Source organism: Pagrus pagrus (assembly GCF_965226575.1).
Source record: "Pagrus pagrus genome assembly, chromosome: 3".
Lineage (NCBI taxonomy): Eukaryota > Metazoa > Chordata > Actinopteri > Spariformes > Sparidae > Pagrus > Pagrus pagrus.
The window spans coordinates 4,087,483-4,113,761 of record NC_140187.1 but is presented as its reverse complement, the minus strand read 5'-3'; the positions used below and the strand labels follow the sequence as shown (position 1 = coordinate 4,113,761).

General features: G+C 41.4%; 2 protein-coding genes across 2 annotated transcripts in view; one reads left to right on the top strand and one right to left on the bottom strand.

Annotated features, from left to right (window-relative positions):
- The first annotated feature begins 1,845 nt into the window (after nt 1-1,845).
- On the top strand, nt 1,846-7,627 carry abraa (actin binding Rho activating protein a). The gene is made up of 2 exons (XM_084348210.1): nt 1,846-2,794; nt 6,431-7,627. Exons 1-2 carry the CDS (start codon nt 2,168-2,170, stop codon nt 6,866-6,868), a joined length of 1,065 nt encoding a protein of 354 aa, XP_084204336.1. The 5' UTR covers nt 1,846-2,167; the 3' UTR covers nt 6,869-7,627.
- Nucleotides 7,628-12,297: 4,670 nt separating this feature from the next.
- rims4 (regulating synaptic membrane exocytosis 4) overlaps nt 12,298-26,279 on the bottom strand; it is a 58,020-nt gene continuing 44,038 nt past the window's right edge. The window contains exon 6 of the mRNA XM_084349713.1: nt 12,298-20,994. Coding sequence (XP_084205839.1) covers nt 20,776-20,994 — 219 coding nt within the window. The 3' untranslated portion in view covers nt 12,298-20,775. The remainder of the gene's footprint in view (nt 20,995-26,279) is intronic.

The following is a 26,279-nucleotide window of genomic DNA, read 5'->3' as shown; positions in this document are numbered from 1 at the left end:
ATTAATTTGGTTCCAATCTAAGATGATTTATGGGGAAAAAACCTGATTATTTCATGTAAAACATAATTAAATGTAAGCCATGGCCTCTGTACATTTACTCCAGAGTGTTAGAGAGGAGAGTTTGTTCTGTTTCTTGAGTGAGACTTCAGGTTTTAATGGTCAGACCTAACATCTGTATTTTATCACTCAATGTCTAAACTGAGGGGGGGAAAGCAGAGTAGTTCAATGTCATCTTAATGATCTAGAAAATGGGTTTCATCTTATTTCCCATGTCCTTTTTATTTTATTTCATCTCTTTCACTGGGAGCTATTTCAGCTACTTGACTGAACAGAAACTGATTTTTGTGATTATGGAAGATGCACAGAGAGAGTTGGCTGTTGTACAAACAAAACATTTAAATTAGACAGTTACTTTGAGAAAAACACTAAGAAATTAGAAAAAAATGATAAATGTCTGGCTTTTTGCTAGTATTTATTTTCTTGTTTTTGGAATTCAGTGTCCAAATTATTGAATATTCCTGCAATACGGTTACTAATAAATGTGTCTGAGTACAACCTCACAGATGGTGCACAAGATACCACAACCACAGTTCAACAACACACAGTCAAACAAGCAACAATCAGTCAATGAAAAGAATAATTAAAAAGAAAACATAAAAAACATCAGCTGAGCGCAGAGAATAAGCAGTTAAACGCATTTCAAGCCGATATGGAAACAGCTGAATTACACACAGAGTATGAATCAATGATCCATCTATTATATATGACTGTTTATCTTTTTAGAGGGTTGTGGAGGGTTCAAGTCTAACCCAGCTGTTTTAGGACTGTTGGAGGAAACCGGAGCACCTGGAGCAAACCCACACAGACACAGTGACAACATGCAAACTCCACACTGAGACCCAGCTGGCCGGTGGTTATAAACATTGTTGCTGAGAGGCGACAGTTTCAACCCAACCGCCAGAATAAATGGTTAGCGTGAGGAAAACTTCATGGTTTGGCTTAAAATATCTGTTTTGGTTGCCACAAACATGGTTTGAAATTGTCCCGAGGTTTAGTGGTATACTGCGCACAAAATTTAAAACGTCACTTGTCCCTCGTCAAAGACATCCAGTTGGTTCGCATTTACAAAAATCGAAACGTAGACGCGAACTGCGCTGACCGGTTTGGCAGCCTTTTCACTTTCCACCACCTTCATCTGTGGACGTATCAGTAACATTTCATCCTGGCGAGCGGGCTGCAGTTCAAACCGTTGCACCACCGTGCTGCCCTACATGAATCATAGTCAGATTTCACACTTACATATTGACAAATATACACTGAGACGGAAATAGTTGCAGCTCTGCATGCACAGACACGCAGACAAACACACACTCCAGACGCCTGGTGTGTGACCCACAATGTAAGAACTCACACTCACACACATCGAAGTGATCACAGCATTACGGGTCGAGCCACAAAGGAAAGTTGTGTATTTGGATGATAACATCCCTATATATACACAATGAACACATACAGTACACACACACAGGTCCCTCAAGTATAGCAGGCTGACTCAGAGCGATGGCCTGTTTGTGTTTCAGAGTATTTGTGTGTAAGGACAGAAACCTCCGGGCTAAAAACACTGGACACCTGTTCCCTGGATCCCACTGGGAGAAATTCCACTCCTCAGTCACCGTGTGTGTGTGTGTGTGTGTGTGCGTGTGTGTGTGTGCATGAACCTGTGTCAGTAACAAGAATGTTGACACCGGACTTTTCTGTCTCACGTGGACGCCATGCGACATCACTTCCTTTACGACCCTTCCCTATTTAAAGGCCGGTGTGGAGCCAGAGGGGCTTCATCAGGGGGATTAAACCAAAGTCCTCTCACTCTTCACACCAGCCGCTCACCCACTGACCGACTGACGATCTGGAAGGCTCCGGATGTTTCTGTGAGGAGATGAACGGACTTGTTCGAGTGAGGAGTTCTTGAGATTCAAGTCCGGGACAAAAAGAATCGAAATATTCATTCAGACAAAAGTGTTTTTGCCTGAGCCAGTTTTAAACAGTCACAGTGTGACTTTGGACTTTTCGTACTTTGGAGACGTGGGAATACTTTGCAAGGTTTTATCAAAAACTTTCAACAAAGATATACATTTCTGGCGACTGTCCCTTCTAGTATCCCGTCACCATGAGCAGCGCTGGGACCACCACAGTTTCACCGAAGGAGCCGCAGGCTTTCAAACGAGCAGTGCGGAAGATAAAATGTGCAGCCATGGTGGCCAACTTGGCCAAGAGCTGGCAGGGCTGGGCCAACGATCACAGCAACAAACAGGAAACCATCCCGAGTGGCTGGATGCCTTCATCGGTTGAAGAGGAAAACAAAAAAGACCATGTGGTCAAACTTACCGTCACCCCGCGTGTCATCACAGTTGACGCCGACGACAACAGCGGGGGTAAGATCCGAGCCTGTTCTGTGACCAAGACCATCCAGCCCAAACGCAGCGAGTGCGGCAGCCTCGACTTGGTCAACGCCATCCGAGGCAAGATGGAGTCCGGGCCCGAGGAGAGCAAGCCGTTCCTTGGAAATGAGTCGCCAACAAGGCGGCGCCACATGAGGGCTCTACAGAGCGCAGGAGGTGTAGGGGTCATCCAAGACAGAAAGCTGATGCTCCAGGACAAGAAGCTGGGGTCAAGGAGCAGCAGTGTTGACACAGAGGACAGCGGGCTGGGAGAGGAGGTCGGGCTCAGCGACAACGGTGAACCGAAATCTGAGCAGGGCGACATCCAGCCCAAGAAACTGAGCAACAGGCCCAAGGTAGAGTGACAGAACCTCTCAGGAGCCCGTGTGTGCTTTGTCCATTTTGGGCTGTTGTAGAAACAAACATGGCCGTGCAACATGGTGGGAAGTGACGGCTCCCCCTGCAGATATAAAGTACTCATTCTATACAAGAACACAACAAATCTTAGTATCAGGTCATAAAACACTCATGAAAATATAATTATGAATATTATATCACATTTCTGCCAGTAGATCTCCCTTTAATCCTGCACAGTGGACCTTGCGCCAATCATATTTTTATACTAAAGGTACAATATGTAAGAACTGGTCCCCTGTCAAATTCACTCTCTCAAACGTACCAAGATATCACCAGAGTAACTGCTGACTCCTGTCAACTGTAGCTTCTAAGCTAAGCTTAGCTGGTTAGCCCAGTTAGCCATGCAGCTAGCAGTTCTGACTGGAAGCACTAGTGTTTACACCGCTAGCAAGAGAGCTTTAGACATGGACAACAAGATATCTCTGTTTTAATTCACATTCTGCTGATAATTTTATGATGTGATGTTTTTTAATGTTTTCGACTAAAATTCTTACATATTGCACCTTTAACAATGCGTAAAATAATTGTGGCTAATGCAAAAGAGGCCTCTCGATGATCCTACAGATAATTATAACCCAGTTTTTTAGCCTCTTTTAACTTATTGTTTTGTTTTTACAGTACAAGTCACTGTTGGCTTTGGTCTCTGCGCTCTTATCAACATGGCTTCCATCAACAAAAGACAAACATACCAGTTTAGCACAAAAACAGCAACTAGCTTCTGATCAGAGTGGAGAATGTAGCTGCTAAAGAAAAAAAAGGAGCTAAAACGAGAATGAATATTGGACACAACTTCGTATAAACAATGATATCAAACCTTAGCTGCTAGATTTAGTAAAAAATAGGCAACTTTGTAGCTGCTGATAAGTCAGTGTTGTACTCTCAGTTTGTTCCGCTGCAGCTTTAAATGAACTTAAAATAGCACTCATGAAAAAGTTATTTAATACTAGTGAATATGAGACAAGAAATTAACTAGCCGGCCTGACGAAGACACTCAAGCATGATTTATATTTGTTCTGTCCTTCAATTTCCAATTAGCATTTTCCACTTTTGTAGATGTGCCAGCATGTTCCAGTTATTTGTATTTAAAAATAACACTGATGACGTTAAAATGAAGTAAAATAGAGTAAAAAATATTCAACATCTGTCAGCATGCAGCTCATATCTGCTGCAGATTTCACTGATGTGCCTTTAAAATATCCAAGCAGTTAAAATAATAGCTGCAGAGGGTGAAAGCTGCTCGAGGCTCCTTTTTGCAATTTGTCCTTACAAAGAACAGAAAGACGAGTGGAGACACAGCGATGGCAGAAAAGGCCAAACACTTCATCTCTGGCTAACATCCAAACCTCTTATACTGTGATAGAGGTCGTTAGAGAATTGGTCCTTTGTACAGTTCAGTGTTGTTGATGACAGGCTTATAGACGACCTGAAGAGCACAGCTACAAAAGTCAAGCCTTATATAATTCCCCTTTCATTTTTTTTAAAAGTATGAAACAGTGTTTTGATCAGACACTGCCTGCTTTCTCTACAACCGTCATAAATAATGCTCCTGTCCCTGAGTCAAACACACACAGTGGAGGACAAATCCCTGAAATTAGAGCATAAATATTCACACAGTGTGAATAAACAAGTTTCAGCAGAAGTCTCTTTGATGTCACCTGAAGAAATCCGAAACCAAAGAGCAGAACAGTTTCATAACTCTGACTCTAAACCGTCTCCTAAAAAAGGCAGAGGAGTCCCGTACACAGGTTGAGGGGATCGCCAGAGTCCAACTCGTAAAAGCACGAGCTGGACCGAGCAGCAATGCAATATACGTAAATAAAAATAGTCACGCTCTCCAACGTGTCCTCCAACCTGACCTTCAGGTGGAACAGGGTGAGGGCAGAGAGGGACATGGACGAGAGACGTAATCCGAGAGACCGACACTGTGACGAGAATAATTCAGAGAAAGACGAGAAACCCTCGACAGAATCAAGACAGAATATAAAGACACCCAGAGATGAATTTTTATTCATTTACATTTACATTTACAACTGATGCATCAGAGGATGTTCTGACACGTGAAAACCGAGACAGTGAGATGCGGTGAAGTTGATGTATAAACAACCTTACGATGGAAATACCCAAGTAGAGTACCTCTGAACTGCACATGAGTACAGTACTTTAATATATGTTACTATCAGCAGAAAGATCACAGCAACAAATGCTGAGAACTAAAGATGGTGGCTAAATAGATCATTATCACGCTGAAGGGTTCACAGAGTTTCGACAAAGGTCTTCACTTTCACAGAGCAGATTCCAGAGAGGTACGGTGACACTGAGCTGAAGTCCTGGCAAGCTGTGGAAAATACCAGGAGAGGCGGGAGGAGGGGGGAGACCGGAGGAGGAGGTGGAGGACAGAGGGGGGTCGGGGTGGGAGAAAAGATTAAATAGGAAGGAGAAGAAGATTTTGATGAATGATGGCATGGAGACAGAACAGAGGACAGGGAAGACAAAAGCACACAGGGATGGGATCTGAGATCATTTAAAGTTACAACAGTGCATGAAAAAGGGGCTAACGAGCCCACAAACACCCCGCTTTGCTTTTTAAAAACCTATTAATGGACTCCAGAGGATGTAAATATGTTTGAGCTTGCTTGTGTGTATGAACATAGACAGTATTTTTCCATTACTGTATGTGGCTGGGTGCAAAGCAAAGGCCAACATGGGGATCAATTACAGCAACAAGTTTATTTAAAGATCGGGGGGTCATTTATCAATGTTTATACACAGGCAGAGGGGGCGCGGTCAATGCAGACTTTTTAAGATGATCTCAAAGAAATAAAAGCAAAATAGTAAGTAAAGTAGTTAAGTACAATTGTCAGAAAAAGATAATGTTGACGTTTTTGCAGCAGAGTCACAGATATCCTGAATGTTAAGTCTAATTTACGGCGGGGTGCTCGACACTTTCGATGAGAACCTCTCGGCAGAAATTGCATTTTTGCTGCGACAAAAGGTTTCAGCCGTCTCCAAGATTACCAGGCTGCTGGTTTGTTTAGTTGCATTATATCATCCTGATTGGTTTATATATCCGTTTGACAGCTGTGTTTGTAGTCCTATCACATGCCCGACAAAATATGGCGGTATTCGTGACATGACGAAATTCTTCAGATGCATGACTTGAAAGAAAACGTGGAAAGCGACACGCCTGGTGAAAAACCGCCATTTCCATCAAGCGAGCGCCCTACAATAATTTTCAATAAGTCCCTAGTATGGGTAAAGCCCCAGAAACACTGGAACCTACATTTCCCATGATGCAACTCTCTGTCCTTCATCAAACTCCCCCCGCTATGTAAATGCACTCTAAGAAAACACAAAGACAGGAAGTGGAAACACATGGGAAGAGAGCTCCAAAATAAAACAGGAGATAAACAAACCAAAAACCCCAAACCGTGACAAGACAAAATCCAGCTGTTTTCACAGGTTAAGTGATTCTCAAACTGATGTTTTCGCTTTGCAGGTTTGAACACAGTAATAATAAAATGATCAGCTGCTCTTTAAACTCTGATGTTAACCTTCCCGCCATCCTTTATCTGCAGATTAAGATTGCCACTACGGGTGACATCAAAAACCGCTGGCAGCAGTGGTCCGTGCAGCACATGGAGGGCCAGAAGCTCAACCCCTTCAGCGAGGAGTTCGACTACGACTTCTCCATGGCCCAGCGCCTCCGCAAGGGCGACTCCGGCTACGGTCGGCCCAAAGAGGGGTCCAGGACGGCGCAGAGGGGCGACAGGGCGCAGAAACACATCCACAGGGAGATGGAGGAGATGGTGTGGATCATCAGAGACATGGGCTTTAAGGACAAAGAGGGGAGGACCATCATAACCTTCGGCCGACTCTTCGATCGCTACGTGAAGATCTCGGACAAGGTGGTGGGCATCCTGCTGCGCTGCCGCAAGCACAAGATGCTGGACTTTGAAGGGGAGATGCTGTGGAAAGGACAGGACGATCACATCATCATCACACTGAGGGACTGAGGACGGACAGGATGTCTTACAAACACTTGCACGTGCAAACACGCCACACAAGCTCGTCTGCAGAAATACTGCTATCAGTGCTAACCACAATGATGCTACACAGGAGAAATGGGAGGAAGAGAGAGAAATCCTGAAGGAAATTGTAGTTTTATTAGCAGAAACAATGGAAACAAAATCTCTAAAACTAGTCATGCATTATTAAAAGGCATGTGAGCGTACACGTGGAGGCTACACACACACACACACAGACACACACACTCAGCAGACTCATTAGTTCTTCTCATATACCTGACAGGTCATCCGGTGAAGGGCAGCTATCTTTAGCATGCTAACCATGCTCGCCTTGCTAACCACGCTACATACTAGAAGCCACGACAATCCTCCACCATGTCGGTCACACTGGAGAGCTCGAGTCAGACCGTGACTGAAGAAACTCATAAATCACAGACAGACTTTAGCTACCGAGTCTCTGTTTTGTCCTCTATGCTAAAAAAAAAGTCCTTGTTACAGAATATCTAGACTTCCTGGTGTTTCAGATAGATGAAAAAATGAAGCAGCAATGTGACCAATGTTTTCTTTTTTCTTCCTCTTTTTCCTCCTTTTTGGTTATTTGTGAAAATTGGTAGAATAAATGAATGAATGATAAATTAACACTCAGTTACATTTTCATTTTTATTATTATTATTACATGCACATTTTGTGGGATTTAAATGTATGTTTACCAAATAAAAAATTTTTAAAAATCACCTTTTGCCAAAATATTGTTTGACTACACAATCTGAAGTGAAATCAAATCAGAGGGTTAAGCTCGCAGTCTTTGGAGTTATACTTTTTTTACGGGGGTTCGCAGTACATTTAGTTAAGTTAAATACTTAGATATATAATTTTTACATACTTGAGGATTCCCAATTTACCTCCATCACATTCAAACAATACTTTATTTTGCTGCATTTTCTTTGACAGGTGTTATTTTCTATTTACTTTCATTTAAACATTAGAAAGTGATGCATTATTAAGGGTTAAATCAAGGCGATGCATATCCACTCAGGTGTTTTCAGCTATGTGGCTGTTTGGACCGGTTCAGGTTGAAAACTGTGCACAGCTGTGGGAGTTATGGGATGTTTATGAGGTCAAGGATCAAGTTGCAATCCCTCTCACAACAAAACCAAAAAAACTTTTAGTGCTTTAACTACACTTTGCTCATAATATCTTTTACTCAAGTACAATTTTGTATGCAGGTATTGCTACTGAAGGATCTGTGTACTTCTTCCACCACTGACACTTCGTCTGGTACTGATGGTACTGATGAGAAGCTTGAGCTCAGTAACAGAAATCTTAACTGTTAATTTATATATGAAAACATTTTGTCTCTTGACTGTATGTGTGACATAAATGATGTATAGCGACATTTTATTTGACCTCATTTTAACATTTTGGACATGTATACACTGCATTATTGTTGGAATTGTGTTAAATTAAACTTAGAGGTGTCTTTAAATATCTTCTTCTTTCAAAGTGAAAGCCCCGCGCGTCTTCTTCAGAAGAACAAAAAACTGTAGCAATAATATACATGTGTCGTTTAGTATTGAGACTGTGAAGTCCTGTTATTTTGCTGTGGTTTTAACATAGGCTACATGTACATCAATAAAGAAATTTACATTAAAATTTAAATTCTGACATCCTGTTTTCCTTTTTGAGATTGCTTACAGACGGCTGCCCTCACAGGATCCATCGGCAGAGGAATAAAATACATATAAGATGCCTCATTAAGAGCTCTGACTTTACATTTCTACATGGTGGGCTTGATATATACTTCAGTGTCTTGGATGCGTCCCCGGTGTTCTCATTTACTGATGTCACTGTTGCAATGAAATACGGGGCTATACACTCTACAGAGAAGTCTACAGAGTTGTAAAAATCCTCAGGGAAGTCTCCAGAAGTTCGTGCCAGAGCCCTTAAGCGCTTGCTGATACTGCAGTGAGACGCTCTTAAGCCCTTGTGGACTCTGTGGCTGTCAGTCCAGACACTGTGAGCAAATCGCAGAGGTTTTTTCACCAACCGCCACCATCGCTACACTCCCCTCTGCTACCGGGGCGTCCCTTGGCGGAGACCGTGGGGAGGAAAAGGAGGTGGTGAGGGATAGTGGAGATCATGTGGGACAGTCCCGATGTGTGCTATTGACTGAGTGGCAACATCACACCTGCAGCAGAAAGTAGCAATGTTTAATTATGTTGTCGTAACATGTCTGCAAGTTTTTCACAGCTTAGAGTGCAGGTTTCATTAAATTTACATTTACACATTTCAACAGCAGCTCCAGCATCAGAGTCCACTTTACATCTGACACATTCAGGTCAAAGGTCAAAGTAGCATGTCGCTGTCATGCCGCAAAAAGTCCTTTTAATTTGATATGGTGAATTTGGCAAATGATTCCCTTTTTACACAGAAACACAGCAGCATTATCATTCATTAGAAGTTTTTTCTGGCCACCTGGCAGTTTTTTCTTTTTCGTCCTGAGGGAAATATTTGGCTCTTTAGCTGTTTAACGCTCCACCGTGTTCATCAGTGTGTCTGCCTGCTGTTAGGTGTGAGACTGGTAGTGTGAAGTTAGTGAAAAATCATATAATCCTAAAAACTAAGAAGAGCAAAAATACCCAAAATACAAAGTAGCAACACAAAAGCTTAAACAAAGTATCAACCGAGAGGGGCAAATAAAACTCAGGAAAAACAAGAGGAATAAAGCAGAAACATAAAGCCAGGAACAAAAAACAGAAAGACATCACGGGGAGACACAGGAACAGACTCAGGAAATAACACAGGTGAGTAACACAGGACGAACTGACTAAGACAACTACACACACTTAGGACTAGGCTAGTTAAGGCTGCTGTAAGCGTTGTCGTCGTTTGAGCTAACTTCCTGCCTGTTTTGCAGTTAACAATCCCCTCCCTTCTCTCTAAGTCACCACAGTAGCAGCGAACAGGAGGATCCCCTGATTGGATGGGGACACCAGAAAATGTATTTCCTCTTTTACTGCATCAGCAGGGGATAAAATAATTATAAAAAATATCACTTACAGCTGCTTTGAATCCCCCTACAAGTTGCTTGGATATGAAATAGGAGTGGTGAAAAAAAAGTAAAAGAGTGGAGGCGTGTGTAGAGGAGGAAGAGAAAGTGGATAAGAAGTATTTAATTTGCAGTATTTGTGCAAAGGAGCGGACACAGAGGGACGATGGCAGAAGAATCCTCCTCTTTTTTCTGTGTTCAAAACCTGTAAATGTCAAACTAAGCAGACAGTAATGCAGCAGGGGGCGCTACAGCGACAGCCTGTCGGGCAGAGGAGCGTGTGTGTCGAAGCACAACTCTTTCCTGTATGGTGTCGGTGTTCGAGCGAGGTGAAACATGCTGTTGTTTGGAATTGTAATTTCCCCCGTCGAGAAAATGATTTATGTCTCAATTTGCTTTTTGCACCATCTGAGGGGCCTCCTGCTGCTTCATCCAAATTTAGTGTGCGAATTTGTCTTTTCTAGCTTTGTGCATGCAAGTCACGCTAGCACTCGCGCATGTGTGTGCGCATACGTGTGTGTGTGTGTGTGCGAGTGTGTGATATGGTGTCTTCTTCGACTGTCAGTCTGCGCATGTGCATGCAAGTCATGCCTTTGCCTCGGTGAGTGTGTGTGTGTGCCTAGTGTGACCTGACTTGCTGTCACGCAATTGCTTTGTGTGTGTGTGTGTGTGTGTGTGTGTGTGTGTGTGTGTGTGTGTGTGTGTGTGTGTGTGAGAGAGAGAGAGAGAGAGAGAGAGACCTTAATACAAGCTGATCAGTTCGGTCGCCAGGGAGTCTGGACGTCTGCCAGAGAGCGAGAGAGACAGTGGGAGGGAAAATAGTGAGTGATGGGAGGAGAAAGATTGAGAGGCAGAGAGATACCATAGAAGAAGAAAAAAGAGATAGAGAACGAGCTAGAAAAGGAGAGAAAAGGAGGTGGAGAGCGACGGATGTGGAGACAGAGAGTCCTCCATCTATACAGACAGGCTAAAGCTTCACACTTCACGTCGTCCTTAGCTGCTGACTGTCAAACAAAATGAATCCCTCCTCTCCTCTGCTTCGCTCTCCAGCTCCCCGTCTCATTCTCTTCCTCCATCTTTGATATTATTGTGTTTTTCCTTTCTCCTCCCTGATGTCTGTCTTCTCTTTTTTTTTTCTTCCTTCCACTCTCATCCGTTCCCCACAGGAGGTTTGTAGCTTATTGAGGTTTCAGGAAAGTTTGCAGCCGTTGGTCAGTTAACTGTTCATTTATGAAGGCGGAGAATGTTTGACAGCACAAACACCAACAGTGGTGAAATGTTTTGAAAGGTTTTCAACGCTGCTGCATGACTAAAAAGTCATCTTACTCATGCGCAGTATATTTATAGACAGTTATTCTGATGTATAAGCAGTTCAGTGTGGTGTCTTCGACAACCTTTGTTTTCAGTTTTTACCAATTTTTGCTCATTAGTTTGATTAATGCCAGTCTTGCAATATACGCAGATGACGCTATAATATGCCCATCAGCACAAAAGGTCTTAAATGAGAAATAAAGACTGTGTAATGGTAAACAAATGAGTTTGTTAATGTAGAAAAGACTGTGTGGTGTTTGGAGCAAAACCTGCATTAAAATCCAACACGTTCTCGCTCCCAACTCGTCGAATACAGTGCTGTGGCCTTAAGCTTCAAACTATGACGCTCTACTTACCCCTCAGTGTCAGTTTGAAGGGCTCTGTGGTCACGTTAGCACTTGTATGTTATATGCAATGACTGGTTAAACTTTCCATATAAAGCGTGCTGACATATGGTTTTCGGGTTTTGTTATCAACCCTGCAGTTTGGTCAGGTTTAGGCACAAAAACTACTTGGTTAGGGACAGAAAAAGATCACTTTCGGTTTAAATAACTACAATCAGTCTCATAATGTGACGTAACTCTTAATCACAAACTGGATCCAAAGCCTGGTCTCTGAAGGGAAAGTCAACAATATGTAGCCAAAGACAGTCGATTGTTGACTCTCATTCCCAGGTTGTCAAATGCCACATTTTGGGTTGGTGTCAGACCCAGTTGACCCACATCAGCAATCAACTATCTTCTCTAGAAAGCCACATATTGTTACTTATATAGTCGGTAATACAGTCCAACAATATGAAGACATATTCATTGGTCTTGTGATTACTCGTGCTCGTACGTCGGATCTACGGCTTTGCTAGCTTCTGTAACTTACTGGATTTTCTCATGGAGGGGTTTTTATCAGCTTTTCAAAAGTGAAGGTTTCTTGAGCTTGGATGGCAAAATTTGGATATTTGTGTTTGCAAGCATTCAACAACAACATCTTCCATTAATCTCAGCCATGTCTCTGTTGTCTCTTTTGAAAAATAAGAAGAAAAACAAACATTTTAGCATCATGATGGAGTTAAACTATTTTATTGACAGCTGGAATAGAATAACAATACACCAAATTGTGCATTTACTCAACAATATAACAGTTTGCCAAAGAATCTGCAAATATACTTGTGTTTTTAAATGACAGTGCGGTGAATAAAACTAAAGTTACACCACTTTGTCACTCTTCTGATAACATTCAGGTTCCTCAAGGCAGTAATACATGAGCAACAAATGGAGAGCAATGCAGATGGGCATCTGCTGCTTAATGCTTTGCTAGTGCTGCTTAGTTTATGCTAACATTCCTAGACGCTAATCTACAGATGGACTGAAAAGATACTGAACACTCCAAGAATTAATTGAGATCCTTAAATGGCTCGGTGACTCTTAAAATGTGGAGTTTAAACGATGATGCCGAATACAGTTTGCTTATAAAACCAATTCCCTGGATGAATTCTTATCACTGACGGTTTTTCCATCAGCATTGCCTCCAACAGTTGCCCATATTGCATGTTCCTGACAGCATGAGAAGGCCTGTTAAACTGTCCCATCCAGTATCCCAAAACCAAAACATCACCTTCTTCTTAAGTAGTATTTAGGGGGGATTAGGAACATGTCATGTTTGGGAAAATTTGTCCTCCAAAGGCCTCAAATGAGGAGAATTTAAGGCTGTGAATGCTGTAGATAAATTACTAAACCAGAAATTAAAGGAGAATTTGTTCAAAAGATTTTAAATTAGGGACCAAATGAGTTGAAGCCAGTGATTCACAAAATGTGAACTCGTAGAGAAAGCAGAACGGTGCCGAGAAACACGAGTTATGAAACTCCACGGCACTCTGATTCACACTGGGGTCGCCCAACCTAAAAATGTATTCGCTCTATGTGGGACACCAGATGGCATGTTGGGGGGAGCACTTTCATGAGGGTTGGGTTGGGGGGGAACGGCCTCTGAGGGGGGAAAAAGTTTGGGAAGCGCTGCCTCTGCAGCACAGCAGACCGGAGGAGATGTGTTGCTTTTGGGATCCACCAGCCACCGTTTCATAACATCCGCAGAGGAGCTGCATCTTAGCCTTTCATCCTCCCACTCCTCCACCTCATCCCCCTCCTCCCCGGAGAGAATATGATATGATATGTGTCCTGAAATGTACACACTGTCACTCCAGAAAAGGAAAAAAAAGGACACAAACAGTGCTCTCCTTCTTACTAATTAGTTAAACCCGTGAAATTAAGAGGAAAATGATATGAACGATTTAAGCTCAGGTAACAGGTTTTCTTTGTAAAGAACTTCAAAGGGAATTCTACCCAGATTCACTTCTGAGGTCGATCTGCAAAAACAGACAGAAACTTTACAGCTCAGTCGCTGCAGCCTTTGTGTGAATAAATATAAATATACCATCCAAAACCCAACAAGATCAAAAAGGTAAGCTTTTCAGCCATTTTGCATCAATGAATCAATCAATACATGGGGACAAAAATGTGGTTTGCGGTGTAATGTGGGTGATGGATGTGAATTCATAGGAGAAGCAGCTAAACGTACTTGTATTTAGCTTATGTACTCGTAAAAACAAAAATTTGGATCCAATAAAATTTGAGAAGTCTCAACGAGCCACATCAAATCTTTCACGCCCCCCAAGACTTTATAGGTCCAATCATTTGGAGGCCAAAGGAAGCAACTTTCATTCACTTTCATTGGAATAATTGGGATGCCATCTTGGAACATGGTTTCCAGTTGTCTAAAGGAAATTAGTTTGGCGCTTTCAGTTACGGCTGTTTTACATCTGTTTGCCTGTTGATGAAGCTGCCTAGTCACCAGACTAAAATGTTGGCATTTTACGTCCCTGCACACCATGGATACACTCAAATGTTTCCGTGTCCATGTCATGTTGGGCGGTGGAGTAGATGGCAATGGCATTACAGCGGGACGAGAGACCACTGCTCGAGACTGCGTTTCAACACTGGTAAGCATGAAACCACTGGATATTTCTGATGAGATGTCTGCACATTTTTCAGCTTTGTTCGTGGCGACAATACGAAGTATTTTAAGCCAAAACATGATCTTTTCCTCACCCTAACCAAGGGGGTTTTGTGCCATATCTTAAAATTTTAAATTGAACCTAAAGAAATAAGGTTGCAACGTAATCAAAAAAGTATAAATTTGCAGTAACACTCAATGCCAATCTTCATTCTGGCGACTGAGTTGTGATTAGGTTGTCCCTAAAACTGTGGAAAGCCCATCTGTCAATGAAATGCCTTGACAGAGATGGCTGAGGGAAATCCTTCGGGACAGACATCTTACCATTGTTTCACATTTAGAAGCTATTAGCTAAACACAGAAGCTGTTCAATAAACGTAGCACGACTGTCCCCAAGAGTTTTCTCCTGTATCTCGGTCAATGGCTCTGTAGAGTTGAGAACAACTGATGAGGGAAAAGGGGAAAATGTCTGTTTTTGCAGAACGTCAACCTAAAAGGCAGTTTGGGTGGAAAAAGGACTCCAGTACATTTCTTACAGATGGCTAAATTGCGAATATCCTTTTTGTATTTATCATTTATTCTACTTGATTTAAACCACAAAGTACCATTATGTGCATTCAAACATCAATAAATAAACACTAGTGTGACATAGTGTTAGAATCTAAGTTTAGAAAATAAGTCTTGTTAAGAAACAGGTCAGAATGTTTCAATATCGACTCTGCAAAAATGTTTTTTTTTCTTTTTTGTTTTTTTGCTCAGTTTGTTCAATTAAGCCCACATGAAGGAGTGGGGGAGAATACACAAATAGTCAGTTGAAATATCAGAAATTCATTAAGAACATACGTAAATATAATTATTTCCTTAGATGACACTTAAATTAATAGTAATGGGGTTGAAATGGCGACACTGTAAAACTTTTTTTGCGTCATTTTGATTACTTTATGTGACATTTCTTAGTCCTTAGCCCTGACAAAATGTATATCGGTGTTTTTAAGGCCTCTACTTACATTACAATTGATAGTAGTACATAATTAAACATCCATGTGGCAGACACAATCAAAAACATGGGTGAATGCAAAAAAAAAACATACATTTTTTTGGTGCTGAACATGACGACTATAACATCTATATAGCTCATTCGTTTGCCTTCAAGGTTACAAAAAAAATGTCACAAACAGATTCAGACCGGTGAACAAGAAGCTTTTCGATGAGCGAAATTACACAATCAGTTTTTAATTAAACAAACATTAATTACTCTTATTCCTGCTAGCAATGTTGGCATATATTTTGTCTCTCTCCCGAACAATTAGAGCAGAACATTTTCTTGCGAGGTTCAGCTGTGTACATGTTTTACAACAAGACGCCTGAATCTGCACCTGTAGCCATCATAGAAAACCCATCGGTCGCTGCATGCACGCCTCACTGCTGCTGCCATGCTGCTCCACCCTCGAGAGGAACTGTAAGGAATGTTATTTTTTTATCTCTTAAATGCTACAATGAACAATAAGCTCTTTGTTAACATTAATTAATACTTAACGACACTTATGTTGCACAGGCAGCCGCTGCAGCTTAGATGGAAGTAGATGGGAAACTTCTATGATGGTTACCACTGCAACTTTATATTTCAAACTCACTCTGATCTCTCGTCGCTAAATCTAGATCATCATCATGCAATATTACTTCTGTCTCAGCCACAGAGTTCTTCTTCTTCTTCTTGGATGCAAAGTAATTTCTTGAGAACATGATGCACTCTGTTTGTGGGTCGCTGAAAGCAAATTTTATGCCAAGTGTGTAAACTTTCCTCTTTCATTGGTCCTCGGTTGGGAAATCAGCCCTCAAAATATGTTTAAATTTTGGCACAAAAGAACACTGACAAAACATTCCTCCGGTCACAGTAAGAGTTAATTATTTTTAAATAGATTTTTTTTATATTATATATGTATATATTTGATTTGTACAACTCGTCTAACATCACCTCATTTTTAAAAACAGTCTTCGTTTTGTTCTAACTACCAGGCAGTCGTCGTCATCGTTAGATTTAAATCCATGCGATTCAAGGAAAATTTTAAGGTCGTGAAAAATGATCCTGCATTTTTCACATCAGAATCTTAAATGTTACTCGGGCTTAAACTCCTGCTCCTTCTGTAAACAGAGATTCCTCAGAGACTACATGACACTCCCCTTGGAATAAGTGATGGAAAATAAACACAAACGCTGTGTTAAAATGACCTTAGAGATGTTACCAGTGATTTTCACTTCCTGTGTTCAGATGCTTGAGTTTTTTTTTTTTAAATCAGGACATGATGACTTGTGTCAAAATGAAAGGACGCCCCTTTCAGTATTTTGTTCGTCATCATTGGAAAAACGACCATATAGGTCGACTGCAAAAGCGACTTATTGAGACTCGTATTTTCGTTTCTTGTTAAGCGGCGATCTCTATTGGTCATAATAGTTATTACAACAGCAAAGGAGGAATTCAGGTGAAGTCCATGTTCTGTAGGGATGAGTTTGGGGGCGGACTTTCACCCAGGAGACTGCTGTAAATCAACGGTGAGTTATTTTAACTTACCAACGTAGGTATTTTAAGCCAAACCACAATGTTTTATTAACTTTACTGGTAGTTTTAGTGCCTAAACTTAACCAAACTGCAACCGTACAATGACGGTCCGGTATGCCTCTCCCAGGGTCATTGGCCGTTGTATTGGGAGTCACTGGCAATCGACCTATTTCGTCATTTAGGTATGAGGATGTGTTTGGGGTCAACAACCTTTCTAACTTTTTGTCTGTAAAATAATAAATTGGTGACATTAGTGAACTTTGTCCAGAAGATCTTCCATCATTACATCTTTTCTACGATCAATGTTGGAAATATCCAAAATATATTTCAAAAATTATGTTGAACTTTATGATCAATACATCTGACAGGAGTGAATAAATCACTGGCTCAGCTGGTCATTTCCCACAGTCTCCACTGAACAACATAAACTGCAATGACTGGATGTTTTTGTGATTATTGCTTTGCAGAATGTAGCTAATTTTATTTGGAAATAAATCCAGTATTAATATCCCTGCAACACTGCTACCGGCAAAACAGGGGCCTGTTTTGCTTTTAGTTTGTTTTTAGAGTAAAGTTACTCCAAATTGTCTGGTATATTTAAAATATTGATTTATTTAGTATAAGAGAAATTTGATTTTGTTCTGAAATCTTGTCTCAACATCAAAAAAAAGCAAACATAACATATCATAAGAGATCTCAGTTGCTGTATTCTGTGAAAGGAAAAGCCCAAAACGAAAATTCAGTAAACTCAGAATCTGAATTAATTTGCTACATATGTATCCGAACGCTCTGATTTTCACTTCTCCTCTTTCTTTCGTAGCGTATAGCTCATGCTTAGTCTTATCAAGTGGTCTGCTAATTAATTAGAAGTTTTTAATCAGTCATGCGGATGCTACCAGCTAATGCTACAATCTTACGGTAACTAGCAAAAGGTTTATCCCTTTTTCCTCCCTCAGATTTTAACATTAATCAACTAAGTCGTTATAGATTAACTTTGGCTCACTCCAAAAGACACTAACAACCATAATATTTACACATAAAAAAAGACATTAAGAATCATAAAGTGCCCAAATGAAATACATATTTCTTTAACAAACTATAAATTTCTCTACAGTGTGCACATTGTGTTCCCTTTTAAGTTCATCCTATTGTTGTGTCCTTTTATTTTTAAATCTGTGAAACCAGACGTCAAGTCCAGACAGATCCTTTGTTTGGATGATGCAAAGTACATTTCATGCTTCCTTCCTCTCTCTTTCCTCTTTCCTCCCTCTCTTCCCTTCTCTCCGTACTGAGTCGTGGCATGGCTAATCAGCAGGTGCCTCGGCGGTCTGTGGATTAGGGCTGTAATTTAGAATAAAAGGGACGCCTCTCTGCAAAGCCTGAACGCTGCTGTCAGATGTTTTGCGAGCGGTTGCTTCTTGTTCCTCCCTCACGATAGCGCATGCCGCAAAAGGTAATTGAAGAAGAGGAAGGAGAAGACACTTGCTGGTAGAAATTGGCACAGTAGAAACTGTTATTGTTAGCCAAAGCTTTTAAAAAAAAAAAAAAAAGAGAGAGGAGGAAATCTAAAAAAATCTACTTCTACAGTATCAGAGTGTTACGAACTACAATAAAACTGGGATATACAGCAAGTTTTCAGCCCTACACTGTCAGCCAGGCTACTCAGGCTTGTCCTCAATGCTTTTGGAAACGTTTTTTTTTTGTATTGGCATCATGTGTCAGTGCTACAGCACAGGTACAATAATCTCCCCCCCTGCACTTGATGTGACCTGCACTACCAGGTGGATGTGAACATTTAGAAAAACACACAACACAATCGAATGAGGTCAAAACACCCATTTTGACTTCAGACCCCAATCATACCTGCTTGTTTCATGCCAGATTCACCCCGATAAGGTTTTACTACATTACATTTAGACATAATAGTTACATGCATGTTTGATTAGCTGCTATGAACTCTGATCATGATCTAAAACAATATATTGGATGCATAAAATTCAATCAAGTTTGGTGGTGCCACGGATATCAGTGTGCTCAGCCCAGTCGCAAGAATAAAATATTGGCATTTTACATTTCTGCAAACCATCAGATATGTACGAGTCATAGTACCACATCAAAATCTTCACAGTAAGTCTAAGATCGCGCTCACATCATATGTATATGAGCTGACTTCAATTTGAGGAAGCCAGAGACCACTGTTCAAGACAGTGCTTCAAAATTTGTAAGCGTGAAACCGTTAAATATTTTTTAATGAGACTGGAAAATTTTCAAGAGTTTCCAGGTCTTTTAAGGGGAACTCTGGTATTTTAAAAGGCTAGGCCACATATTTACATGTTTTGATGTGTAAATGATTCATACTTTGAATTTTGGAGTGTTTTCAGATTGAAACCTTGAACAAGACTTGTGTTTCTGGTTATGTGTCACAGTGTATCTGAGTAGAAAGTGTTTCTGAAAGGTTGTCAGACATTTAGATGAACAACCTCAGTCTGTCAGCGACAAAAACAAGCAATTTTAGTTGTAGTAACTTTGACAGACATAGTTGTCCCAAAGGATTACATTGCAACCAAGTGGTTTTGTGCCTGAACCTAACCAGACCATAACCACAGTGTTGTCAGAACATCAAATTGAAAATTGATCCTAAAGAAAGTTGCGACATATAGAAATGTAAAGTTTCAACATCCGTGATTTGCAGAACAACATTGCCAACATTTATTGTGGTGATTGTGTCGCTAAACACCATGTTTCTATTTTAGGATGCATCTTCAGTAGTCTTGCAAGCTGAAAATCTTAATTTGGATTAAATCAAGTTGCGACAGATTCAAGAAACAAGCAGGTAAAATGGGTTCTTAGATCATTTTCCCTACCAAACACAACCATCGCTGATTTATCTGACAATCACCGTCCACAAGAGATGAAACAATCAGTAAAATGAGCTAATGTCATGATTGATAATACAAATGGCTCTTGGGTCGAACTGGCAAATGGTCTTTGGGAACTCAGAGCCTGCTGCTCTCCTTTTTAAACCATTTACATCCAACTTGGTGACTGATTGATACTTTGCACTGCAGATGGATGTAATTAACTGCAGTCTGCACTAACAGAAACGCAGCAGTGCTCTGGATTCCCAAGATCAGGTTGAGATCTAGATCCTTCCAGGGGACAGAACGGCTGTTTTCATTCATCCCTCCGTCTCTTCACATACACATAATACCAAATGAACTGAACACTGAAGGGCCAAATGTGTGACACAAAACGAAAAAAACAGCTCTACTCAGAGCGTTCGTAACCAAATAAGCTAAATATTTCTGTTAAAAGTCCTCTGCTGTCCCCCACGCTCCTGCAAAAATGGGAGGCTGGTGTCTCAAACAGTACGAGGGCAGTCCCACTCCTTTCTCCAGACTCGTGGATTGACAGATAACACTCAGGAGCTGTCCAGTCCCTTAATGAGGACACAGCGAGACAACAAGCAGTCCTGGGAATGAGAATCGAATGTAGGCTGTGAAGAAGGCGCGTAGCTGAAGCAAAGCTGAGCCCGCCGTGTATTGTGGTCCCCATAGGATGTGATCGATGTCGGCAACCGAGGCCTCCTTTGAAGTATCCTCATTAAGCAGGTTTTTTGTTTTTTCATCAGAGAGATCTGAAGAGAGCAAAATGTTCCTGCGAGTCTGAGGGGCGGTCGGTTGCAACAACAAAAGAAATGTGCTTCCCATGAGTCTCGGGGAAACAGTCTTATAAAATATCAAAAGAATTACAGTACGTTTCCAATGAGTGGAGTGGTTGTTGTCCCAGGAGTCGTTTGGACCTGTCAACGGGCCCTCGAGTGAGATACCAACGGGTATCTGCTCCAGGGGGCATTATCACCTGGCTGACCCGGGCGCGGGGCTACAGGATTTATAAAAATGTGTCTTAGGATTTGGTTGAGACGTGAATGAAATCTTAGTCGCAACAACAAAACTTTATATTCTTGCGCGAGTCTTAGGATCGCTCACAACACGGCCCGATGGTGCTCTCCAGGGACATCTGGGACGAGTGGCGGATGAGCGGCGCCATCGTTGGGTCCACCATGGAGGAGGTAGGGAAGAGCTTGTACCAGCCAATCACCATTGTGCTGAGGTCCAGCTCCTCCAGTAGGATTCGAGCTACGCCCATGAAGCATTTGCGGTCCATCCGTCCATAGTTTCCCCAAACGATCACCTACAGAAGAGCAAGATATAAACGGTGACTGGTCTTCATACCACATTAACAATCATTCAATCCATTTTGCATTTACACGCCTTTTTTACAAATGATGAGAGTCACTTCAGCTTGACCTCAAAACCATCTTCACATAAAGACATACCACAGTGTGCATTGATTTGAGTTACAAATACAATTTCCTACTGAAAACAGCCACAAAAAAATGTTAAACCCACGGCAGATTGATTCATAACAGGGTTTAAACACTTTTGGAGGAAACACAGTATCTGTATTACATTCACTGTCAGTGTTCATTTCAGATGTGTGACATATTGCAAGAGATGTTGGTGAGATCATTGAGGATGCTTGGGAAGCTCAGGACACTGACGATGAGAGACCAGAGTTCACACCATGTATCCAATGTGAGGTTACTGATATACTTGGTTATGGATAGAGAATATTGAAAAAACGTATCTTCGCTGGATCTTGAATATCTGTTGTAAAATTCCAGTTGTTGTCAAGATATTTCACTCTGATCACAGATGGAGCTACAGCAAAAGTCGAGGGGTCGCCAGAGTTGGTAGGATTCATCTTCGAGGGGCCGTGATTTTGAAAAATGTATAACAATCTTATACTTGTTTTGCAGATACATTCAATACATTTGGCGTCACAAGTTTTAGTAAATGTTTCCTCTTTCAGTTGATACAAAAGCATAATTTTTTATAGAAAATGTATTTGCTAACGAAATGTGTGTATGAATTATTGTTGTGGAGTCGTCCATTAACTGAAAAGATGCATAGATCATTGTGTTGTTTATATTTCCGCCAGAATTACTTTTCAAAAAAGTCTCATAATGAGCTGCCGAGTGAAATATTAGCGCTGGAAGTTTGTTTTTAATTAGATTTTGCAAACAATAGATGCATATTGAATGACTTCTGAGAGACCTGAAGGGAAGAAAAATGAGACCAAAGTCGGACTTTACAATCCATGTTAATATTCAGACTATTGTGATTAATGTGGAGGCTTTTGATGAGCACAGTTGTGTCTACAGGTAGATGTAATTAACGCTCCCCTCAGTGTTTCCTGCCCACTGAAGATCTATTTCAAGGGATTTAGTGCCTCAACGTGGCTTCAGAGGGACTCGAATCACGCACGTAAAACATTCTTGAGGGTAATCGAGGATCAGGAAGATTAATTGACAAAGTGATCGGGTTAAGAGTGTGGGGTTAATTAACATTAATCCGGATGGTTCGGGAAATCTGTTCTCAAGCAGCACTGGATCCTGACAGCTTCTCTCTCTCTGTGTTACAGCAGCACAGAGCAGGCTGAGGTTTCAATTAAAGTAAATGAAGAGGGATTGTGTGTGTGTGTGTGTGTGTGTGTGTGTGTGTGTGTGTGTGTGTGTGTGTGTGTGTGTGTGTGTGTTTGTGTGTGTGTGGGAGATGGTGGTGCTATGTGCTTAGAGACCTGTGTGTGTTTGTACGTTAGGCGCCCTCTGTCTCCTGACATCCTGATAACATCAGGGCTCATCTCAGACGAGGCCCTCCACATCTTGTCAAGCGGCGGACAAAATAATCAATATCCGTCTGCTCGTGTTGGTGGTCCTGTGTGTCTGTGCATGGCAGCATACCAATTTGTGTGTCTGTGTGTGTGTGTGTGTGTGTGTGCGTGTGTTCAAGTGAAGTGATTTCCACAGAGACACAAGAGGCCAAATCTGCTTCAATCTTTTCCCCTCCATCTTTAAAGACGGAGAACCTATCTCTCTTTCTGTCTGCGCACCGTCGCTTCGCCAAACAAGGTCCTGACCTCAAACACCACAGCTGAGCAGAGAGACAGAGCTGTGAGGCCGAACCAGAGAGAAACTGGATCAAGTGTTAAGTTTGGGAGATGGAAAAGCACGGTGTCCTAGATCCTCCTTTCTAGGAAGTGGATCTCACACACAAACACACACACAGGTGCTGATGGAAAGACAAAAAAAGCGATTTGTTGCATTGAAGTGAGGATGAGTGGGCTGCAGACTGACGGATGGATGAACTTGAATGGAAAAGAAAAAGAACTGCAAGTGCTCAGTTACACCAGAAAGTAGGACAGTGAAATTCATTTGGACACATGAGGCGGTCAAAAGTACTAATACTCCTCTCACACTGGACAAAGACGCCCCACAAATATTTCTCTTTTGTCTGAAACAATCAGCATTAAATAGTTTTCCATCTGTACGACATGTTTTTATGCCATATAGGACGTCATCAACCTCAGAAAACAAGCATTCCTGCTAGAAGAGAGTCTTTTTCCTCTTGCTGTCCTCAGGATTAGTAATTTCCTTCAACAATCATGTTTTTTTAAAGCCTTAAAGTTGGCAGGTAAGGATGAGGTCGAGGCAAATGTATTAGCACCGAAAACTCCTATTTGTTATTAGGGCCCGAGCACGAATCTCGTGCGAGGACCTATTGTATCTGCTCGGATTCTTTATTATTATTTTTTGTCCTTCCCCAAGATCGCATATTTGGCGGCCTGAACATACCCCAAAACTCACTAAACTTGGCAACGGGCAAACACACATCTGTGCGCACAGGCCTCCGACTCATGTAACTACACTGGCTGCATGAGATACGCCTCTTGTTTTTACGTTTTACATCTTTTCATATTTTTTATTAATTTTTATTATTTTTAATTAATTAATATATGTAATCAGACTTCAAACTCACTAAATATCATCTTCAGACCTTGATGATGACACCTTGTCAAAAGCTTTTGCCTCCGATATACATATGTGTCATGACCAGACGCACAAAATACCCCTCGGCACCGAAACCCTCAGTCCAACAGGAAGTTGGCCATTTTGGTTTACAGCGGCCATTTTGTCAAACTTGAAGCCCTGCCTCCTACATGCACATACACTAATGAATTTCGGCACGCATAAGTATCGTGACCAAACGCACAAAAAAGCCTCTTGGACCCATAACCTCAGTCCAACGGGAAGTTTGCCATTTTGGTTCAAAGTTGAGATGTTGCCGCCATTTCCACCCATTTCCATGGCTCGTACTTTAATGAACTTGCCCTACAGATTTACCGCCACAGACTTCACAGTCACTAAGACTCATCCTCATACCTTGATGATGAAAAGTGGTAAAAAGCTTTCACCTACGTTATTCCTGGTGGGCATGACAGTCTGAACTTTCAATGCTTGGCCACTGCAAGAGCCATGTCAATGTGTGGTGTGTGTTGGACACAAACGGTCCACTAGGTGGCTATGTTGTGTTGTGGGTCAGCCTGATATCAATCAATCAGACGTCATTTATATCGCACATTTAATACAAATACAATGTAGCACAAAGAGCTTCACACAATAAAAGCAAGCACAACAAAACAGAAGTGAAACCAAAAGACACACACACACACACTTTCTCTCACACATAACACATACATGCATTTCTGACAGAAGCTCACTGAGGCGCTATCTTTCGCTCAGCTATGTGCTGTGACGACAAACATCATCCAATTTACATGACATCCACAGGTTGTTTTCTCCAAATCATACAGTACAACATGACATATAATTGATGGGTGAGCTCTAGGGCCACATAGTGAACAAACTTCTGCCCTCCGACGGCGCCACGGCCCGACGTACGTGGGGGGGCGAGGGTCCGTTCATTAATTTTACTTTGTTACTGCTTAAAGTAGTCTAGTACTGCAGCTCAACACTGGTGGCAGTGATTCAAGGCTGGGTACGGATGTGTAGGAGGGGCTCTGTTGGAAGAGAACAGCTTTGAGCAGCTCAGAAAGTTTCAAAGTTTCAAGTTTTTCAAGCTCTCTGGTTTTTGTATTTTGCCGACTCGCTGCCTGGATTTGTTTGCTTCGAGTGGACTGATCACACGTGTGTCACTGTAAGACTTTTTAGCTAGTGTCCTGTGTCTATCTCTGAGTCTCTGATTCAAGTTTGGTGTTAAAAAACGTAACTGGCCTGCACATTACTTCAAATGCTCAGCGTGTCTCTATCTGAGCCCCTCACAGTCGACACCACACACACTCCCCTTTGGTTAGAAGAGACAGAATAATAAAGAATAATGAAGGAGGGACACAGTAGAGACACATTTTCTTCTACTGTTGGTCAGCACTGATTCTCCAGCCCTCTGTCATGTGATTAATTCAGCAAGAACGGCCATAACGTGACTATAAAACATGTTTGAGACTGAGTCTTTAGCATGTAGCAGAAATAAACCGACATTTAGCTCGCACTCACTCCAGAAAACACAAACCAAACACACAATGGCACATGGAAAACAAAACAACATAAAGGATTACACGCGAGTTGTCAGAGAGCACGAGATAAGAGAGAAAATGAGATGAGGGGAGAAAAAGACGCGCAGCCGATAATTAGAAAGGAGGCGTTTAGTGGCTAATTACTCAGCGATGGCAGCGGAGCAGCTTCAGGACGTTCTGAAGGCGTTTTCACTGAACACACTGAGGTTCAAACCTGAAACCTTCAGACACACACACACCTGGTCCCAAGTACTTAAAGCCCTGTTGCAAACAGTCATACAAAAATCAAACTGACTTCAGTCCAAATGATCAGATGATGAAGCAGATAATGGTCATGTTGCTCCCTCAGATTAGAAAACATGTGCCAAGAGATCTACCACACAAGATTGGCCCAGTGTCGGCAGATTCCTCGGGTCTCTTCTGGATCCTTTGTTAGTCAGACCGCATCAAAAAATACGGATTTAATGATAATGGAGATTCAGGAAAGTAAAATGGATTTTATGAAGCTGAGGATCGTTGTTTTTTTACTTTCCTTTTCCCCCCAAGTTTGTTGTTGAAAGCTGAAAGTTATCCTTTCAAAATAATCAAAATGTCTTTGTTTTTCAGCACACGACTGGTTCTCCAGGATCTGCTGGATCTGTGTGGATTTCTTGGAAAAAGCTCTTAAAAACTTGTTTTAGTTTCAGCTTTAGATCCTTGTCAATGTTTTCTTACACATTAGATAACTGACATATCAAATTATTTGCATTGTCACATTAAATGACTATTAAAAACATGTAATGGTGAGAGAATACTAAAAAAAATTGATACGTTATATATTTTAGGGAAAAAAAACACATCTAAAGTACACGTGGTGACAAAAAAGCAGTTTAGACATTTTAGTAAACACGTTCTCTGAGTGAACGTGTTGGTTTTCTCACGTGACGTTTGATCTAAAGCCTTAAAAAAAACCAGACTTAGTCACGGCGTCGTTATGAGGAAGGATCCTGAATGAATTCTCTGCGCTCTGCTTTGCTAAATCAGGAAGTGACAAATTGAAAAGC